This window comes from Alligator mississippiensis, chromosome 12 (assembly GCF_030867095.1).
Source record: "Alligator mississippiensis isolate rAllMis1 chromosome 12, rAllMis1, whole genome shotgun sequence".
Taxonomy (NCBI): Eukaryota; Metazoa; Chordata; order Crocodylia; family Alligatoridae; genus Alligator; species Alligator mississippiensis.
Window position 1 is genome coordinate 14840934 of NC_081835.1, and position 17694 is coordinate 14858627.

The 17694-nt window shown below is 45.3% G+C and overlaps 1 protein-coding gene across 2 annotated transcripts in view; it reads right to left on the minus strand.

The window, feature by feature from the left end:
• SRGAP3 (SLIT-ROBO Rho GTPase activating protein 3) overlaps positions 1-16416 on the minus strand; it is a 208683-nt gene extending 192267 nt beyond the window's left edge. The window contains exon 1 of one of the 2 annotated variants that reach the window (XM_019499705.2): positions 15721-16416. In XM_019499705.2, coding sequence (XP_019355250.1) covers positions 15721-15787 — 67 coding nt within the window. In that variant the 5' untranslated portion in view covers positions 15788-16416. The remainder of the gene's footprint in view (positions 1-15720) is intronic. The other variant, XM_019499704.2, reaches the window with a different exon arrangement.
• Between the last annotated feature and the right edge of the window lie 1278 nt (positions 16417-17694).

Below are 17694 nucleotides of genomic sequence, written 5' to 3' on the forward strand. Positions count from 1 at the left end.
GGACCTGTTCACCTGGGCTAGGGACAGAAGCTACACGTAAACTGGTTTAAGTGATCAGAAACTGGTTTAAACCTGTAACAGAACAGAAACTCAGTGCATATAAACCAGTTTCAAAATGGCTGAAACTGGTTTGAGATAAACCTGGTTGAATGTAGTATCAGACTTAACTAATTTGGGTCAAACCAGTTTATGAAACTTCTGTCCCAGACCCCTTGTTTAAGTTAAAACAGAGTCCCCCAGCATCCCAGCATTTTGCAGCCCTGGGCTAGGCTGTCTGCTCCAGAGAGCAGGGCTGGCCCCACCCCTCTTCTCCCTAGCTGGAGCAGTTAGGGCTGACTGACAAGGGGGGAGGGCGGGGGGGCAAGCCCAGCTGGGGATGCAGCCCAGTCTGCAGGGGGGGATGCTGCCCCCCAGTCAAACCCCAGCTGAAGTCTGGGGCCAGGGAGGAGGTTTAAACTCCCCTTGCCCTGCTCAAACTTACTGCTGGCTGTGACTGGACTACAAATCCCACAGGCACCTGGAAGCAGGGAGGGGAAGTGATGAGCAACCCTGCAGAGTCCTGCTGCCGTGATTCTGGACTGCAAATCCTAGAGACCTTGGGGACCACAGAAAGAGGAACCGAACACACAGCCCAGGCTGACCATGTGCCAGACAGTTGCACTCTAGCGCCTCTTGGCTTCTGGCATGAGCCACTGCAGGCATGTGGCTGCATTTCCTGAATCAAAGGTAAATGTCTGTTCACTTCTGTTTCAATTTTATCTCTGCATCTTCAACTAACCTGCAAAGACTGAATCAATTCAGCCTTGGGCTTTTTAACTGTCTGTACTTAGCCCTGGGGTCTGTCCTGCGATACATCCATCTTTCCTCTCTAGCCTCTGCTTCCATTCATACAATAACACAGCTGGGGAAAGAGAGCGCAGACAGGCAGAGTGACCTGCCACAGTCAGTCAGTAGCACCACATGCATGAATGTGAACCAGGACCATTCAAGTTTGCTACCCTGTATCCATTTTAAACAGAAGCAGGGGCTTAAATAAATGGCAATATTCCTTCATGGATCTCAGTGGTGGAACACTAGGGAAGTGACAAAAGCCATCCAGCAATCAAAGCACTATTTTAGAACCACCTAAATAAAAACCCTCTCACCAAAGTGCAAGTGTAACACTGGCATGTTCTGCTCAGTAATGCCTTAATGAGGATCTTTTTTCACCCAAAGTGCAGCTCCCAGAGGGAGCCAGGACCCCTCAAGGTAGGCTCCAAGAGCCTTCATGCACACTTGTTATGTCAGAGTACAGAGTGAGAGCCAGGCAGAGCTGCATTTGTGACCCGACTCCCTCACCACCCACACTATAGCTTCCCCAGCATTCAGGTAGAACCGGAGAGCAGAGTAACCCCTCTTTTTCCCCCACAGCCACTGCAGTGTAAAAGGCTGCTGGACAGACAAATGCTGTAGTGGAGCCTGATACAGAAGAATCCCACTCCCATCCTCTCCCACAGAAATCCTTGCTTCTCTCCCATTTCTCTCTCAGGTTTTATACTACTCCCATCCACAACCACTTAATCCTGCTTAGCCCTACACCAGGGTCAAACCTATTTAAACCTTATTTAAATAAATTAAAGTTGGTTTCCATGGATTTTCAGCAAGCCACGTTCTTTTCCAACCAGTCCCTCATGCAACCATGTTTACTCTTCTCATGCACATCACTAGCATGTTGTGGGGCCCAAGATGTCATGTCCCCACAGAGGAGCTCCAGCCTCTAGCTATCTCAGGCCCTGCAACTTCAGACTAAGTGGCCCAGTCCATGTTGTCTGTGTCTTCCCAGAATGTCTCCCCTTTCAGGTGCAGTTCTGTCATGAACATGTCATCCAAGGGGGCAAGTCATATTCAAATGGCTCCACAACAACCCTTTATGTAGGTGCACAAACAAGAAGAGATTTCACAGCCAGTCTCTCCTGAAGTTCCTTGATCTCCCACTTCCTCCCAGCTGATTCTAATACATAAAGCACTATTACTGCCATGGAACTGTACTGCTGTATTCCCTTACGTAGTTTTAATTCTCAGAGGAAGAGGCTGATTGAAGACAGGCTCAGTTCTTTGCCAGGAAGTATAAGGCTGTGCGCAATGGTATGTTTCATTTCAGTTTCAGCCGTTTCGGAGGACAGTGATTTGTTTTGGTGTTTGGGATCACTGTTACATTTTGATTCAGCCAAATCTGTTTTGGAGTTTCAATGCTGTTTTGGCGCTGACTCAGAGATTCGGATCGGCTGGGGAGATGCAGGCACAGCCAGGCGGCTGCAGGTTCTCCCACAGGTCCTCCGGCTGTGCCTGCCTCTCCCCGGGCAGGGAGAGCCACGAGAGAAGCTCCCACGGCTGCCCTGCCCGGCCCCATCCTCCACCCAGCCCCAGCCTCTCGGCACTTTAAAAGGAGGGTTGCAGGGCTGTGCCACACTGTTCCCAGGGGGTGCGTCCAAAACATTCAAAACATTTCCGAAACGTTTCCGTTTCACTTTGGATTCATTTTTTTCGGGCACTGAAATACCTCCAAAAGGAAATGGCTGCCGAAACTTCATGCATCCCTAATGAAGTGGACTCAAGGCAGTTCAAGAAAACTGACAGGCCTTTGCCACATGTTGGCAATGAATATTTGGATAATAGTTGTTTATGGAGTCACAAGAGGCCCCAGCATGATGTCACAAGGCTGTTGTGTTACTACTACTAAGACTGACAGTAAGGAAACTTAGGTGCAGACTGCTTATGGTAACAAAAGATTGCACAGCATTGTCCCATGAGTAAGCACGTTAGCCCCATGATACCTGGTTAATTCCAAAACAGAAAACAGCGTTCAGACTGCAAACATTTATTTAAAGTATTCTTCTTCACTTCCTGTCCTACAACAACATGTAGTGTTGCAATATGCTCTTCAACAGTTACCACTCTCCAAACCACAGGCAGCTGCACTGCAGAGGGGAGTGAAGGAACCTGACCTGCAAATCACGTTATCTGGGGATCTAACCAGTTCAAAACTGAATTGGAGGAGTAGATGTTCACCTGCAAGACTGCAGGTGCAGAACAGGAGCTGGTGGGCAAGCTCAGCTGCTAATGAGATCCATTGTTTGCCACAAACGTTGGAATCCTGAAGGAGGCAATATGTGATGCATATATCAGTGCAGTGATTCCTTAACTACTCATTTCCACTTCCTTCTTTGATGCTATGATATGCACCAATTAAATGTGAGGGTGGGGCAGAAAATACCTATTAGTAAGAAATACTCATCTTCCTTTCTAGGTGGAAAGATTTGCTTGTAGCCCAGCTAAAGGCCTTTGGAATTATATCAGAATTCAGGATGAAATAGCCATCCCAGTTGTAAGAAGGGGGAAATTACTTTATGCCATATTTACTAGAGACTAGCAGTTTGCGACATGAATCTGACACGTAACAACTTCTTTCTCTAGCTCTGAACTGAAGCCATGTGTTCCTTATTTGAACTGCTCAGTCACTGGCCACATGTCAGGAGCATAAATGCTTCTAAAGCTTGGTAAATGCATTTCAGGAGGTGATTGCTGTTGCTGCTGTGGGTGGTAGCTTGACAAACAGCTATTGAGACAAAGCCAAATTCAGGCAAGAAGAGAGGAAAAAAATTAACCGCTCCTTGTTTTTTCCCCCTTCAATAGGCCAGCAGAATGAGAAAAGTAAATCCTGCTCCTGACAGATGCTGAACCTGTGCACATAACACTTAAAATATTATACCTTGCAGGAGCCTATAAATATCAGTTAAAACACACTACAGATATTTGGTGCTGGATTCTTACAGCCTCTAAAAATTCTTCACCTGGAACCAGGACTAGCTACAGGCCATGGATAAAGCTGTAAGCAGGTCCTTTATTATAAGATTTATATACAGTGCCCAATGCCTCGGGACCCAGGTGCTTGGCAGCAATTAAGAAAGAAAATAGCTAGTTTTACAAAAGTCAAACTATCCTCCTACCCTGCTGGAGCAATGAGCCAAGGACCAAGCAGAGAACTAGCCAAGGTGTTGCTTCCTTAGGCTGCCATACTCAGCAGACCATCAGGGGAGGCCGTTTCTAGCACCACGACTCTTTCAGCGAGGACAACCCACTGCCAATCCTGCAGGGCTGAACACCAGGATCCTACAGAAAGGACCACCTACCTGATCAAAGGGTCTCATTGAGAGAGAGGTGGCCCATCAGAGCTGGTCCTAGGCCATCCCACCTTGACAGACCATAGCTAACACTCAGAACTGTCCTCTGAACAAGCAAGGTGGAAAGGCAGGAGTTATGGGATCTAGCATTCATAGCGACTCAAGTAAGCCGCTGTGGCTACATTCTCTACCAGATGAAGCTTCTGGGGGATTCTTCCTAGAAGGCACCAAGTAGAGCACAGGACAGTTACCTAGCAATGATGTCCCAAAAAGGCCTGGGTCAGATCAAATCCAAGTACAAACTATTGCTCTTTTTGCCGGTGTGAATCACAGCTTCCCCCTGAGAATCTAGGAGCACTGATGGAGCCACGTGCACCAGAGACTGAGCTTGACCACCAATGTGTGGACATGCAGTAAGCGGCATCCAACTGTAGCCATTGCTCAAATGATTCATCTGGATGCTCCCTCCTAAGAGTAACCCTTGTCTTACCCAAATGAAGCCAAAGCCACTGCCATCCCAATCCCTACAGCCACTTTGCTTAACACTGTACCAAAAACATCACCCCACTAGACTTAGTGGAAAAGCAGTGATAGCTCTGTGGGTCATCTATATATCCACAATGATACTGCATCACTGCCTCAGCATCTCCCACACTTGAACATTAAACAGTACCTTATCTGCAAGACATAGAGCCTTCCCCCTCCCTGTTTCCCCACCAGTACTGCTGGGCTGTACCCAAGGTGAAACCTAACACATCAATAAACCAGGGTTTAATATTATAATAATAATAATAATAAAAAAAAAGGCAATGTATTCGCCATTCTTTTTCCAGCTTTCCCAGCAGAAGCCGACCTACTGCAGGGTGGGAGTTACTGCTACCCCCATCAACGGTTTACTCTTGCATTAAGGGAACAGACAACCCCCAGAAATTTTATATTCCACCTTATACAGCATGTGGACAAAGGTTAGGCTGGTTTTGTGGATCTAGCAAGTCAGTGAAACACTCCTGATTCAGATCAAATCTTATTAGGACTAGTTTTATAACTTGGAAACCAAGAGTCCTCTAGTCCAGCCTCCTGCCCAAATGGAAAATTCACTGCTAAATTCCTAAGCCATTCCAGACAGACATCTGTTGAGCGTCTTCTTGAAAACCTCCAGTGGAGGAAGCTACATTACTTTTCTAGACGGTTTGTTGCATTGTTCTCTTGTTCTTACCGTTAGGAACTTTTACTCCCCACCCCAGACTTGATCTCAGATTACTTTGCTGCAGTTTAAACCCACTGCTTTGTGTCCTAGCCATTGTGGCAACGAAAAACAGTGTTTCTCCATCTCCTTCATGGCAGCCTTTCCAATATTTGAGAACTGCTACTACATCTGCCTTTCATGTTCTTTTTATTTTTTTTCAGACTAAACATCCCTAGGTCCTTCAGAGCTCCAGGCTGTAGAAGGAGCAAAGAATACAGGATCATCTTCCTCCCCCAGTATTGAAGGGAGCGGGGGAAACAAGCATATAAATGCTTCCCCTTCCTACCTTGGCATCAGAAGAGGAATGGTAGTTGTCCTAGCGCCAACAAGCAGTGACCTGCATTCATTGCCAGTGAAATCAATACATCTGGAGACCCAGGCCTGCCAGCTCAGAGCATCATAGAGATAGGTACGTTTCTACACACCTGTTACATTTCTGGCCTAGAACTGCTTCCTTGGGGGTCATCAGCAGCTTTCATCTTATCCACATGCTTCCATGTTAACCCAAGGGTTTAAAATATAGCTCTGCTCAGATGCAGCCTCAGCCATTATCCTGGCTGGTCAAGTTACATTAGAGGGCTTTGAATTCACTACTACACTTTCTTTCTCCCTCATCGGATGCTGAAAAACAACAGTGGTGCAAACATGGCACATAGTCCATCAAACATGACAAGTATGCCACAGGAACAAGGGCAGGAAGCGTAATCCAGTGGTCAATGCAGCGCTTTTGAAGTCAGGAGAGCAGAGTTCTGTCCCATACCCCACGCACAGCAGAGTCACGTAGCACCAGCAAGGTCATCTAACTCAGCGGTTCTCAGCCTTTTGCACCAGACGTCCCACCAACCATTTTGTCAATAAACTCTGGTCCCACCATGATAAAAACAAAACCCCACTTTTGCACTGTTCAAGATATCTGTTGATTCATCTGTTTGAAGTGCAATTTTGATTTTTTCAATAAGGCAATGAGTTGAAGTCCCACCTACATGACCTTCGCATCCCACCAGTGGGAAGGTCGTGTAGGTGGGACACATCCCACTGGTTAAGAAACACTGATCTAACCTCTCCTGCAGTGACTCAGTTTTTCCTTCTCTAAAAAGGCGATAGCACTTTGCCTATTCTACAACAACACAAGAGGTTTAACTCATTAGCATTCGCAGAGCATTTCAAGATCCTCAAATGGAAAGCACTAGAGGAATGTGTGTTCTTCAGAGGAGGTGTTTAAAGGACAGCAACCAGCTTGCTTTCTTTCACAAGCAGATTAAAACACGTTCTTTCGGAGAGTAGACACCTAGAAGCAGCCCCAAAACACTACAGCGCCCAATGCAGTGTCTGCACTTTTGAAAATCTAGCCACTCATTTAAAAAACTAAACTCCCAACATGAGGTTCACAAGTTAAGTCTCAGCCATGGAGCCTTAACAGAATGTACCTGTTGCCTGTCTGTGTTATAACAGGATAGTTGCATGTGTTATAAGCCACTTTTTGGCTTTGCTGATAGGCAGCTGACCCCTATCATCACAGCTGTTGGGTTACTATCTTGCTAATAAAACAAATTCTGACACAGTAAGAGCCATTCTGTAGCGGAGCCTTTACACTGCTCCTCAGTTAGTGTACAGGATAACTACACACTCAATCAGTTAGTCTATGGTCTATAGTGTAATGATGTGTTATTCAGAGAAATACTCCATGCCCACACTAGCCCCAGCAACTGTGCAGAGTTGGCAACAGCAGTGATGAAGCGTATGAAGGACGCTTCATTCCCAGGGCCTACACTCCCATCAGCACACAACACACCACACTTCAAAATGGCTTTCTTCAGGCTGCCAGCTACGTTGTCCAACTTTTTGCAGTTGCTGAATGAAAGAAGGCAGTTCCAAGGGCATTTTATTGTACATCTAGTAAGCTTCGGTCCCAGGGATGGACATAAATGGATTCGGATGGTTAGTTGTTTCCAAGAACCTGCTGATTTAGTTGAACTATCCTGGCCTTCATGCAAAAGCACTCTGAATGTTAGTTTAACAGGAAATATCTTTGATAGATTCAATTTGTTTCCATTACAGAGCATCAATTAATCTTTATTATGAAAGACAGAGCGCACCTCTCTCTCTCAGCCTCTTGTACAATGCTTTGTTCTGTATACATGGCCTTCTTGGTCAGCATGTGGATTTCTCTCATATAAAATCCATTTGCTTGAACCAAGCCATCAAACCCAGGTTAAAAAAGGGGGGAAGGGGATAGGGAGGGGAAAGGAGAGGGCAAATTACAAAAGAACATTTTCTGCAATGTAAGAAAAAAAGAACTGTAAAGAAGATGCATGTCCACTCTGATGCCTAATGTTAGAGCTGCAACCACATACATCACAGCAGCAGGTCAATGGAGCTGGTGCCAGAGAACACTACTTGGCCCTCAGATTTTTAGTCAACCAGATTTTGTAAATACAAAACAGTGAAGCCAGTGGAAACTGGGTGCATATACCTGAAAGCAGTATTAGGCCTATTACTTCAAACAGTTCCTTGCCAGCCTACTTGAGGGGGCAAACGTTCATAGAAACAAGGGACCGTGAGAGTTTTCTAGGCCCTCCATCCATGGCACCTGTCAGACTGCCTGGTTGTAATCAAGAAGACAGTTTTTGGCCGATTCTCATTTCATGAGTTTCACTAAGGACCCAGCGCAACTGAAGTCCCAGTATTCCAGTGGCAGGAGATTTGGCTAATGTGCCAAATCTCCGACCTATGCTCCGCATTGCCAAGCAATAACCAGACTTGCCTTCTGAGCAGGTGCTAGATCAAGGTTGAACAACTGCTTCCCTGCTACTGATAATAAGTCTTTTAATGTGGAAATATTGGGCAGGAGAAATGGGAGCAGGGGCAGGGTTTAAAACTTAAAAGAACTGCAGTTCTCTTATGGAGAGAAATCCCTGGATTTTGCAGTCACCTTCATGTGCTAATTCCACTACAATGCTGGTTTTAACTGCAGTACGAATTGGAAGTAAGACCCTCAGTACACAAGAGATAAACTCTATAGGATTTCATCTGCAATGGAGCCAGACACACAAAGGAAATATCATCTTCCATTCATCGTTGGAGATGTTCTTTGACGGCCAACCAGGACCTGGAGCAAAAATGCTATGGCCTTGCAGGGGTGGGGGTTGGATTTAACAATAAACAAAAGGGGTTGCACTGACCTGGGTTGTGCCAGAAGTCCCAGCAAACAGTTTCAAATGATATGGGATGCCTAATTTCCTGCAAGATTTATAATGCTATATCATAAATGTTTGCATCTACATAATTAAAACTAGTTAGTTTTGCCACATTTAAAACAACAAATCATGCATTTGACAGTAATGAGGATGAAGAGACATTTATTTATCTTTCTGGTCAAACAGACAAATTAAAATTTTATGTCTGAAAATACTCGGTTTAACCTGTGCATCTGAGGGTCTACTCTATTGTACACATAGCTTTAATGTGGTTGTACTAAATGTGTGCCTACATCTTTATTAGCATTTATTTTTAATGCATGCATTCTTGCCTCTGCAAATCTGGGAAAGGCAAACAAGAAAGCCTGCATTCTGGAAGGGTATTTTCTGTTTATCTGTTGGACATTCAACAGAAGTCCCCCATTGGCCCAGAACCAGCAATCTCTGTCACCTGGAAGGGCACCAATAGAACGGGAAGTTAAGGACATGAGACCCATTAACTGACAGGAAAGTGCCCCAGGAGAGCAAATGATCCATCAACAACAAGAGTCCTCTGGGGAGGTGACAAACAAAGACAGATGGTGCTATGGAGAAGCAAAGGACACAGACAGCCCACCATTAGCATTCCCATGTCAAGCACCAAGAAGCACTTGTCAAAGCTTGAGGCACCCAGCCATTGCCCAAGATCCCATAAAACATTGCACCACAGAACATCCCAGCCACCCTTCATCTATTCCAACTGGACCCTGTTAAATTCAGAAACCAACACCTCATGGCTTTTTCCCTGTTCCCTCTAAGTGCTCAAGAGCATCTGGATATTTTGAAGCTTGTAGAAATACGTTCCCAAGCCAGGGATATCCGTCTTGTGGTTCCCTGGCCCTTTAGGCTTTGCGAGTCTGTACCTACTTCTTAAATTCTAGCCAGAAGCTAATGGCAATTGAGCACCCGTGTCACAATCTAAGACATCCCCTCATCCAGATGGCCCAGAGCTGGACTCTCCTTCCCAGGCATAAAAGAAAACCTCAGTGAAAGCGTCTAATCCTGAGGTGACCAAACTAACAAGATCTGTATCCCCTATCTGGAGAATTGCAGAGACAGTGATGTTACAGGTGAAAAAGGCTTGCAAAGAAGGCTTATATCATTTGAGTCCGTCCTAAACCCATGCTTACTCCCAGCATGGTTCTTGGCCATGGCTGATTTTCACCCCAAGTGAATTGCCCAAGACCACACAAAGTTGGGGCAGGGCTCAGGTCCTGTGCTTCATCCTTTGAACCACGCTACCTTACCCACATGGCGCAGCACAGTCTCTAGGGCTTTGTCCAGTCTTCTAGCCACTGGAAATCTCACTTCCAGGAAAGGTTGGCAGATATTCAGTCTAAATGCATTTTTTCATGGTCTCAGTCCATTATCTCTGCTTAAACCGCATTGGACAGCTCTAAGTCAATCCCATCTATCCTCAGTGTTTATACTTTCCTATACCAGCCCTCCCCAGTTTAATTGGCACTTAGCTCTTTTAAAATCTACCCTCAAAAAAATCAATCCTAGCTGACACCCTGATCACTTCAGTCTAACTTTGACATCCTCTGTCACTTCCACACCCCTTCTCTCTCGTTTGCCTTCAGTCACTCTGCAACCGACGGCCTGTGCGCTTGCTCCTGTGACAAAAGTTCCCCACTTACTGAAATGAAAGTAGGATCAGGCCTTTGGCCTGCAACTGTTTCCCCTCACTCTACCTAAGGTTATTGTTAATATACACCTCATCTCTCCAACCTTTCTCTCAGCACACCTGTGCTTTTTTCCTAGTAAGCATTTTTCATTGGCTGTCTTTAGCTTTTCCCCAGTTTCCTATGTTGCAGTACTTATCGAGTATTTGTCTCACTAAGTCACTGCTACTGTTTTCATCTCCATCCTTTTTCCCCTTCCCAGGTAAAGGAGGTTTCCTTTATTTGTATCTAGACCAGGGACATCATTCCTCTACTAGCCACAGTATCCACTAAGCAAGGGCCTGTCTTAAATCATGCATTTTGCTTTTGGAAGTAGATGGCTTCACTTCTAGAGATCATATCACGTGCACGGGCAAAGGCCTTCACCCCAGAGAGCCTGCTCTTTCTAGTTATCCCTATCTTGTTAAAAAGTTAAAAATATGGGATCCAGGTTCTCTCAGCCTGTGACCCTGACACATTGAATCAGGAAGCTCTCACATTACTATAGCCATCACTTCTGTCCCCATTTGATATGCATCTAGCTGGGGTCATCTAGACCCAGCACTCTTTCCTGCCTATGCAGGGGGTCGGACTTGATGATCTATTGAGGTCCCTTCCGACCCTAACATCTATGAATCTGTGAATCTATGAATCATTGCATCACATGTCTCAAATATTTCCTCTACAATAAACTGACACTGTACGTGTCACCAATCACCCTTTCTGTATCATTTCATGGACCTTTTTCTTATGGGGAAGTGGGAATTTTAACATACCATTACTGCAAATTTTTTTTATCTGTACCCACATGGACATCATATTGCTCTGAAAATAACGTGAAATTTTTCCAGCTCTTTCCCCCTTTTTTTTGATCGAGACTTTTGGAATGTTTTGTAACCCTGAGTCCACAACTGACTCCCATCCTCTGTAACAAGCCATGCTTCTTCACTTTTCTCCTTTATCATTTTCACATGTCAGCTGTCTCAGTGCCAACATTTTGTTTCCATTAGTCTGCTTCTCTTACTATTTTTCTCCATTAGAGTCACTCTTTGGAAATTTTGTGGAGGAGACTTCAGTTAGCTGGGCAGAAAAACAGCAGGCCAAATCCTGTGGGGTGCCCACATCAACATGGCACTCAGCCTTCAAGGGGGTAGCACAGGTTTAGACAGGAGCAGAATCTGTATTTGCAACCCCAAAGAAAACGAAGAAGCAGCGCTGGAAAGACCCGAACCAGACACTGGATCAGAACCTATCTGGACTTGGGGAAAACAGGTAGTGCAGCAGTGGAAGAAGCAATAGTTGGCAAGTTGCCACTATGACCTTATAAACCAGTCCACTATAGCACCGTTTGCTCCTATTCATCTTGCTCTATTATGTTTGCATGTGGGGAGTGAGTCATCACAAAACACGCCCTCGTTTAAGGAGAAACTCTCCTAAGCAGGAATTCCCTTTCTGTCTTCTGCACATCCAGAGCCGAGCTATGCCACATGGGTGCACTTATTCAACTCCATCAAAGACAATTAAATGACCATTCCCACGCCACTATATTTTTTTGACCTTCGGATCGTGGCAGGGTGAAATCCTGGCCATGCCGCCATCAATGGGAGCTTTACCACTGGTGTCCACTAAACCAGGATTTCACTGCTAATCTGATCAGTCAGCAACATGAAAAGGTCCTGACCCTTGTGGAGAAGGATTGCGACTCCCACGTTGAGTCTCACAATCCATCCTGCCCGGCAGATCAGTGTATTCCTATGCCCCGCAAAGTATTTTCTAGTATTTTGCCCAGCCTATGACAGATTTTAAAATGGTTTCATGCCACAGGGCTCTCACCACTGCCCAAAGAGACTACCCCCAGATTATGCAGAGCTGTTGGCCTGGTTTGCTCCTCTTTACCCCACTTCTATGCAGAGGTAACACTCTTGATTTCAGTCCAGCTGCACCAAGGCAGTGGTGGACCAGATCCTCTGCTACGTTTTCCTTTGCTCCATCCCGGCCCCTTGGTCATGGTAATGCCGTCTTCTCCTCAGTACCTGCAGCCTTCTGCATGAATTCATATCCATTCTGATTAAGGACTAGACTAGTGGTGCTCAACTTTCCAGGCCTCTATGCTAGACGAGCAGCAGGGAGCCAAACCCATGAGCCAGATCCCATGGGTGGGTTTGGTCTGCAGGCCAGATGCAGTGTGGGGTTGGGCTCAGGGTTCATCCATAGGCACAATCCCGCACACTGGTTCTGCCCCATGCCAGATCCAGCTGCAGCTCAGTCCCATGTCGTACAACTCACAGGGCTCCCCATGGGCCCAGAAATTTGGCAGCAGGGGACCAGTGGCAGCATTCATTGGTGCAGCATCCATCCCCCTCCCCCACCACCAAGTTTCTGACCCTGCAGGCCAGATAGCAGGAGCCCCCAGGCTGGAGCTTGAGCATCACTGGACTAGACCACGTGGCTGCTTCAGGAGATGGACCTTTCTGCCAACATAGGCAGGGACTAGAAGAACAGAACAGACCAGAAAACAACCCCAGCTTTATGGAGAAAACCTTTTATCATTCTTGCTGCCACCCACAAAAATGGCCCAAGACCCAGTAGCACCAACGCCCACCACTGGAGGCCAGGTTCCACACACATAACCCCAGCACTGGTGATCCCACCCATGGAAACACTGAACCAGTCAGTCAGGCTATGAACGACTGCAGAAAGCCCGTAGCTTTAACATTACCAAACACAAAAAAGTTACTGGAGAGGTTTAAGGATCAGACACATTCCTACCATCAGTTCCTCTCCCCCACACGCCCCACGGTCCTTGGGATACCAGTGCAGAAGGAGCAGAAGAAGGAGCCAGATTTGGCCCCAATACACATTTAAAGACTGGGCCAGGTTTGGTTTGTGGGCAGGGGGAGTTTTATGAATAAAGACAAGTTCCCCATCCTTCCTCTAAAACAGAGAGATACTACAGGCTAAGAGTATTTCGTCTGCTTAACTGCAGGGTGCAATAACATCAATTTGCCCAAATTATACACAAGGAGAAAGGTAATTGGCACAGAGCAGTATATGTTGTGACTGTTACATCATTCTTCAAAGCCAGCTACAAAAGACTGAAATGCAAAAGACAGTAAACAATGGCACAACATCAACAGACAGCCCCCTCCCCAGAATCCTCCCCATCTGGCACCAGATCGAACCATCCAAGCAGCAGTTCATTCACAATGATGCATCTGGGGAGGGTGAGATGGCTGAATTCAGCAAGAAATTACACAGGCCTACTGGTCTTTTCTGGAGGGGGGAGGGAGGAGAAATAAAGTTCTTTAGTTTAAAGCCTTTAAAAGTCTTCCTGCTGAGGTTGTTTTATATTTTTAATTAATTCTGCTAAGATATATATAGAATCAAAATAGCAAAAAATTACGAAAACTGCTTCATCAACAAAATGCACAAAATGATATTAGAATCCGGGCAGTTTAGTCTATGTAAACCCATAAACTAGCTGTCATTTCTTCATAAGTAGTTAACCGCACCACATAAACAAGGCATCATTGGAAAATGCCACAAAATAAATATTTTGCCGTCAAAATAAATAAGAGTTTGGGATTATAAATTGTGATGGTGGCATAAGAACAAATTACATTTTAAAAGTTCCCTGTCAGAACAACAGGCTGTCCAAGAATAATCAATTAAGAGAGATCTTATGTTAAAAAACCCTGTTTTTAATAAGAAGTGTAAAACCACATACGCATTAATTATTTGCCTGTGATTACACACCCTTTTTCCCCTGTATGGAGCCATTTGTAATGTTGTGGAAGATGCCAACTTTTCCATTATAAATCCAGCTGTAATAAAAATTAGCTCAAGTGCTGAGACTTGGCATTCAGTCATCTCAGCACAGGGATTTATTTGCTGTTTCATTTTATCTGTAACATCAGAAATAAAAGCAATTTGCTTTCCAACAACACATTTACTGGGTGCCACAATAGGCACCACTGAAATCAATGGGACTGCACGCATGTATGAAGTTACTTGCATATGATGTGCAAAATCAGGCCCTAAATCACCAGAACACACACAAATAGGGCACATCAATCACAGCGCTTCTCCTTAAGCTACTGGTTCTGAAGCACTTTGCACACGTGGTGGCGTGTGCAGGCAGGTAGACAAGTGCTTGCATTACAGTCACTGAAAAATTAATCTTGGGAGTCATCACTTCACTCCCCGCCCCACATTAAAAATTAAATGAGATTGACCCTCGGTTCTATTTAGCGACTCACTAGCAACTTTGCATCCAAAATATCCCCTTTCTGTTTTTATCATCACGATCATCATCATTAATTTTAAAGTGGTCCACGAAATTGGTGCCCATTAGTGCATGCATGCAGGCACAATGGGCTGAGAGAGTTGTTTCAGAGTTATCCTGTCAATAATCCACAGATTAGAGAAAGCCCTAAGAAGACATAGATACAACTTCCCATGTTGGTTCCACACCAGACAGCACAATCCATTTTGTCAATAATCTGCAGATTAAAAGGTCATACGTGCACTGGGCCTTGAATTCTCAATGAGAAACCATGTTGATACTTGTTTAAAAAAAAAAACAAAACAGGGATGGGGAGGGCAGTAAGGTGCCAGTAATGTTGAGATCTACTTAACAAGGAAGAGGCAGACATTCATTGATGGCAGATATTCCATGCATAACCCACTCGATTACTGCAGAGCTTTCAAACCAGAGGGTGTACCCTCTACCCTCTATACTATCAGTATGCCTAGGCACAGTGGTATGTGACCTGGGACTTAGGGATGGAGTATCAGCCCTAAGCAGAATTTTAGGATGAAGGTACTTGCTGCTAAATATTAGTCAAAGCCAATGCCCCCATCCCTGCCTATATTTGTTAACAGGCATAAACAGGGAGAATTTCTGGGAGTTCACTGCATGTAGGAGACAGAGACGCCTCCCTACATAATGCATGCTCAACGCAGCAGTTCTACATGTATAAAACAGATGAGAGCACACATACACACACACACTTTCACACACACAGAGAGGAAAAAAAGGCTTTTACATTATCTGCGGAAAGGCCCATTTGTCAAAATGGCTTTAGAATGACAGCTCACCGTCAAGATGAAGTATGGATCTGACTAAAATTGACACTCCTCAAGCCAACCATATAGCACTCATACAACTGCAATGCAGCTTTTACTACCCCTAGTATAATCCAGGCTCCAAACAGCTTCTCCTCGGGTAGCCAGAAATATATAAATAAACTCCATTTAAAAAAAAGAAAAAAGCCGAGGGCTGGGGCAGCCAATTCCAGTATTTTCCCTGCAAGATTACAGATGCATAGTAAGATTGGACAAAACAGAAGAGGGTGGAGGGGAGAAGGGGGGTGGAGAGGGGTGAAAGTCAAAAAGGCAAAGGATTCACTAACCTTTTACTTGAGTTTCATATTCTGCTATGATCTCTTTGTCTTTCTTGAACTTAGTTTGAGATGACATCTTTTGAAAGATCTACAAGATCCCACGGTCTTTTCTTTCTCTCTCTCTCTCTCTCTCCTCTGTCTCTTTCCTCTGGGTATTTAAATCCCCCTGCTTGATCTGCTCTATTGGATCCCAGGGAGTCAGTTTCGCAGCTTTTCAAGCTGGTCTGGTTCACTTTGCAGCAAAGACAGAAAGCCCTTCTCTCCCTTGGCAAAAAGATTTCCCTTCATTGGCACCGACCAGGGGGCTGCAGCAATAGAGAGGAACCCTGGCAGAACCGCTTGCCCAGGCTACAAGGTGGGTCAGGGGGTGGGGGCAGAAGTCTCCTGCAGCCAGATCTTCAGAGAGGATTAAAAAAAAATAAGAATAATAATGCACCTCCACCAAAACAGCAGCCACACGCAAGGGCTTCTCTTTTTCAGCGTGTAGTCAAACCCACTGCAAGGCAGGGAAGCACCCTGGCTTTAATCCCAGAGAAGGTCAGGTTGCAAAAAAGGGCTCTCATCTCGCATCCTCACCCCCCCCAGTCCTCAGTGCCTTTGATTGACCGAGAGGATGAAAAGCCAGAGAGAGAAGTTGGGCAGCTGGAGATGCATTTGCTCAGTTCTGTGCAGCCTGTGGACCGAGCTGCTTTGACTGCAGGCTTGAATTGAGCTCTCCCCACGTCACCCGCCTGGCTCCTCCTCCCAGATTTTATAACAACTGACACATTGTAGCCTACAGGACATCATAACTCACTGCAAGGGGGGGGCAGAAATCAGCTCTGCAAAAAAAAAACCAAAAAAGGTGTAAGGAGGGAGGAGGAGGAGGATCTGAGGAAGCGCTGCAGTGGGAGAGGCAGGGATTTGTCCTGGAAAGCCTGCCCTGAGCAAGAGCTGCTGTCTTAGCAAATCTCACCTTTGGAAACTCAGTCCCCTGGCTTAGTAGTAGGAAAGGGCTGAGCACCTCAGCCAGGATGGATGTCTGGGCTGATCGAGGTATAGTGTCTTGAAATTTTGACTCTTCATCACATCATTGCCAAAATAGTCTCAGAAAAAAGGACTTTTTTGTTACCCCCTTTTCCCCCCTAAACAAAAAAAAGAATCAAGTACTCCACTGCAGAGCTCTCCTAACTAAAGGCGCTGGGCACAGATGCCCTTTTGCTCATTAAAATGTGGCAGGGCAGAAAGGAGAGGAATAGTCCTAGCTGCTTTGGAACTGGATGAATGAAGAGGCACAAAAAAACCCAAATGCCCCAAGCCAACCATTAAATCAACATAGAGAAATCCTCCACCAGGTCCCAACAGGGTGCAAGTCGCCCTATATAGAGGTGATTACAAGGTCAGGGCCTCAGCAATTAATTGAGTAGTGTACAGCTAAGGATAAGACCCAGGAGTCCAGGCACTTGTTCCTATGACTAAACACCAGACCACATTCCTTCTACCTTCTTCCCTGCCACCACACCCCCGTTGTGAAAATAGCTGCATCCTAAGAAGCAGGTAAAGTGTATGTAGCCAACATACCATATGCGTGTGTGTATGTATATATATAAGCTATGGGCTGTAGTATTAACAGATGCATGCAATTTGTCTGCATGTTTCTAAGAGCACCAATCACTATAATACCTATTTGCATTCTCCATGCAGTTTTATTTATGATGCCAACACCCTGAAACTCTAGTCCTGTGCACATAAATAGATACTGAATACCTATAGTCAAGTGAGCCTCATAAACAGGTACTCAAACCAGGAAATTCATGACCCCTTATGAGATGGCCCAACAGCTAAACCCGCTTTGTTTAGAGCAATGTTAGGCAGGCATTATCTCATCCTCAATATTTCTTGTGGTCTCTCCTTGGCGAGTTTCTCTGACAGGCACAAAATTGTAACGTGGTATTTGACGGATCATTTAATACTTGGCTCTTACCCAACCCTTTACATATTCAA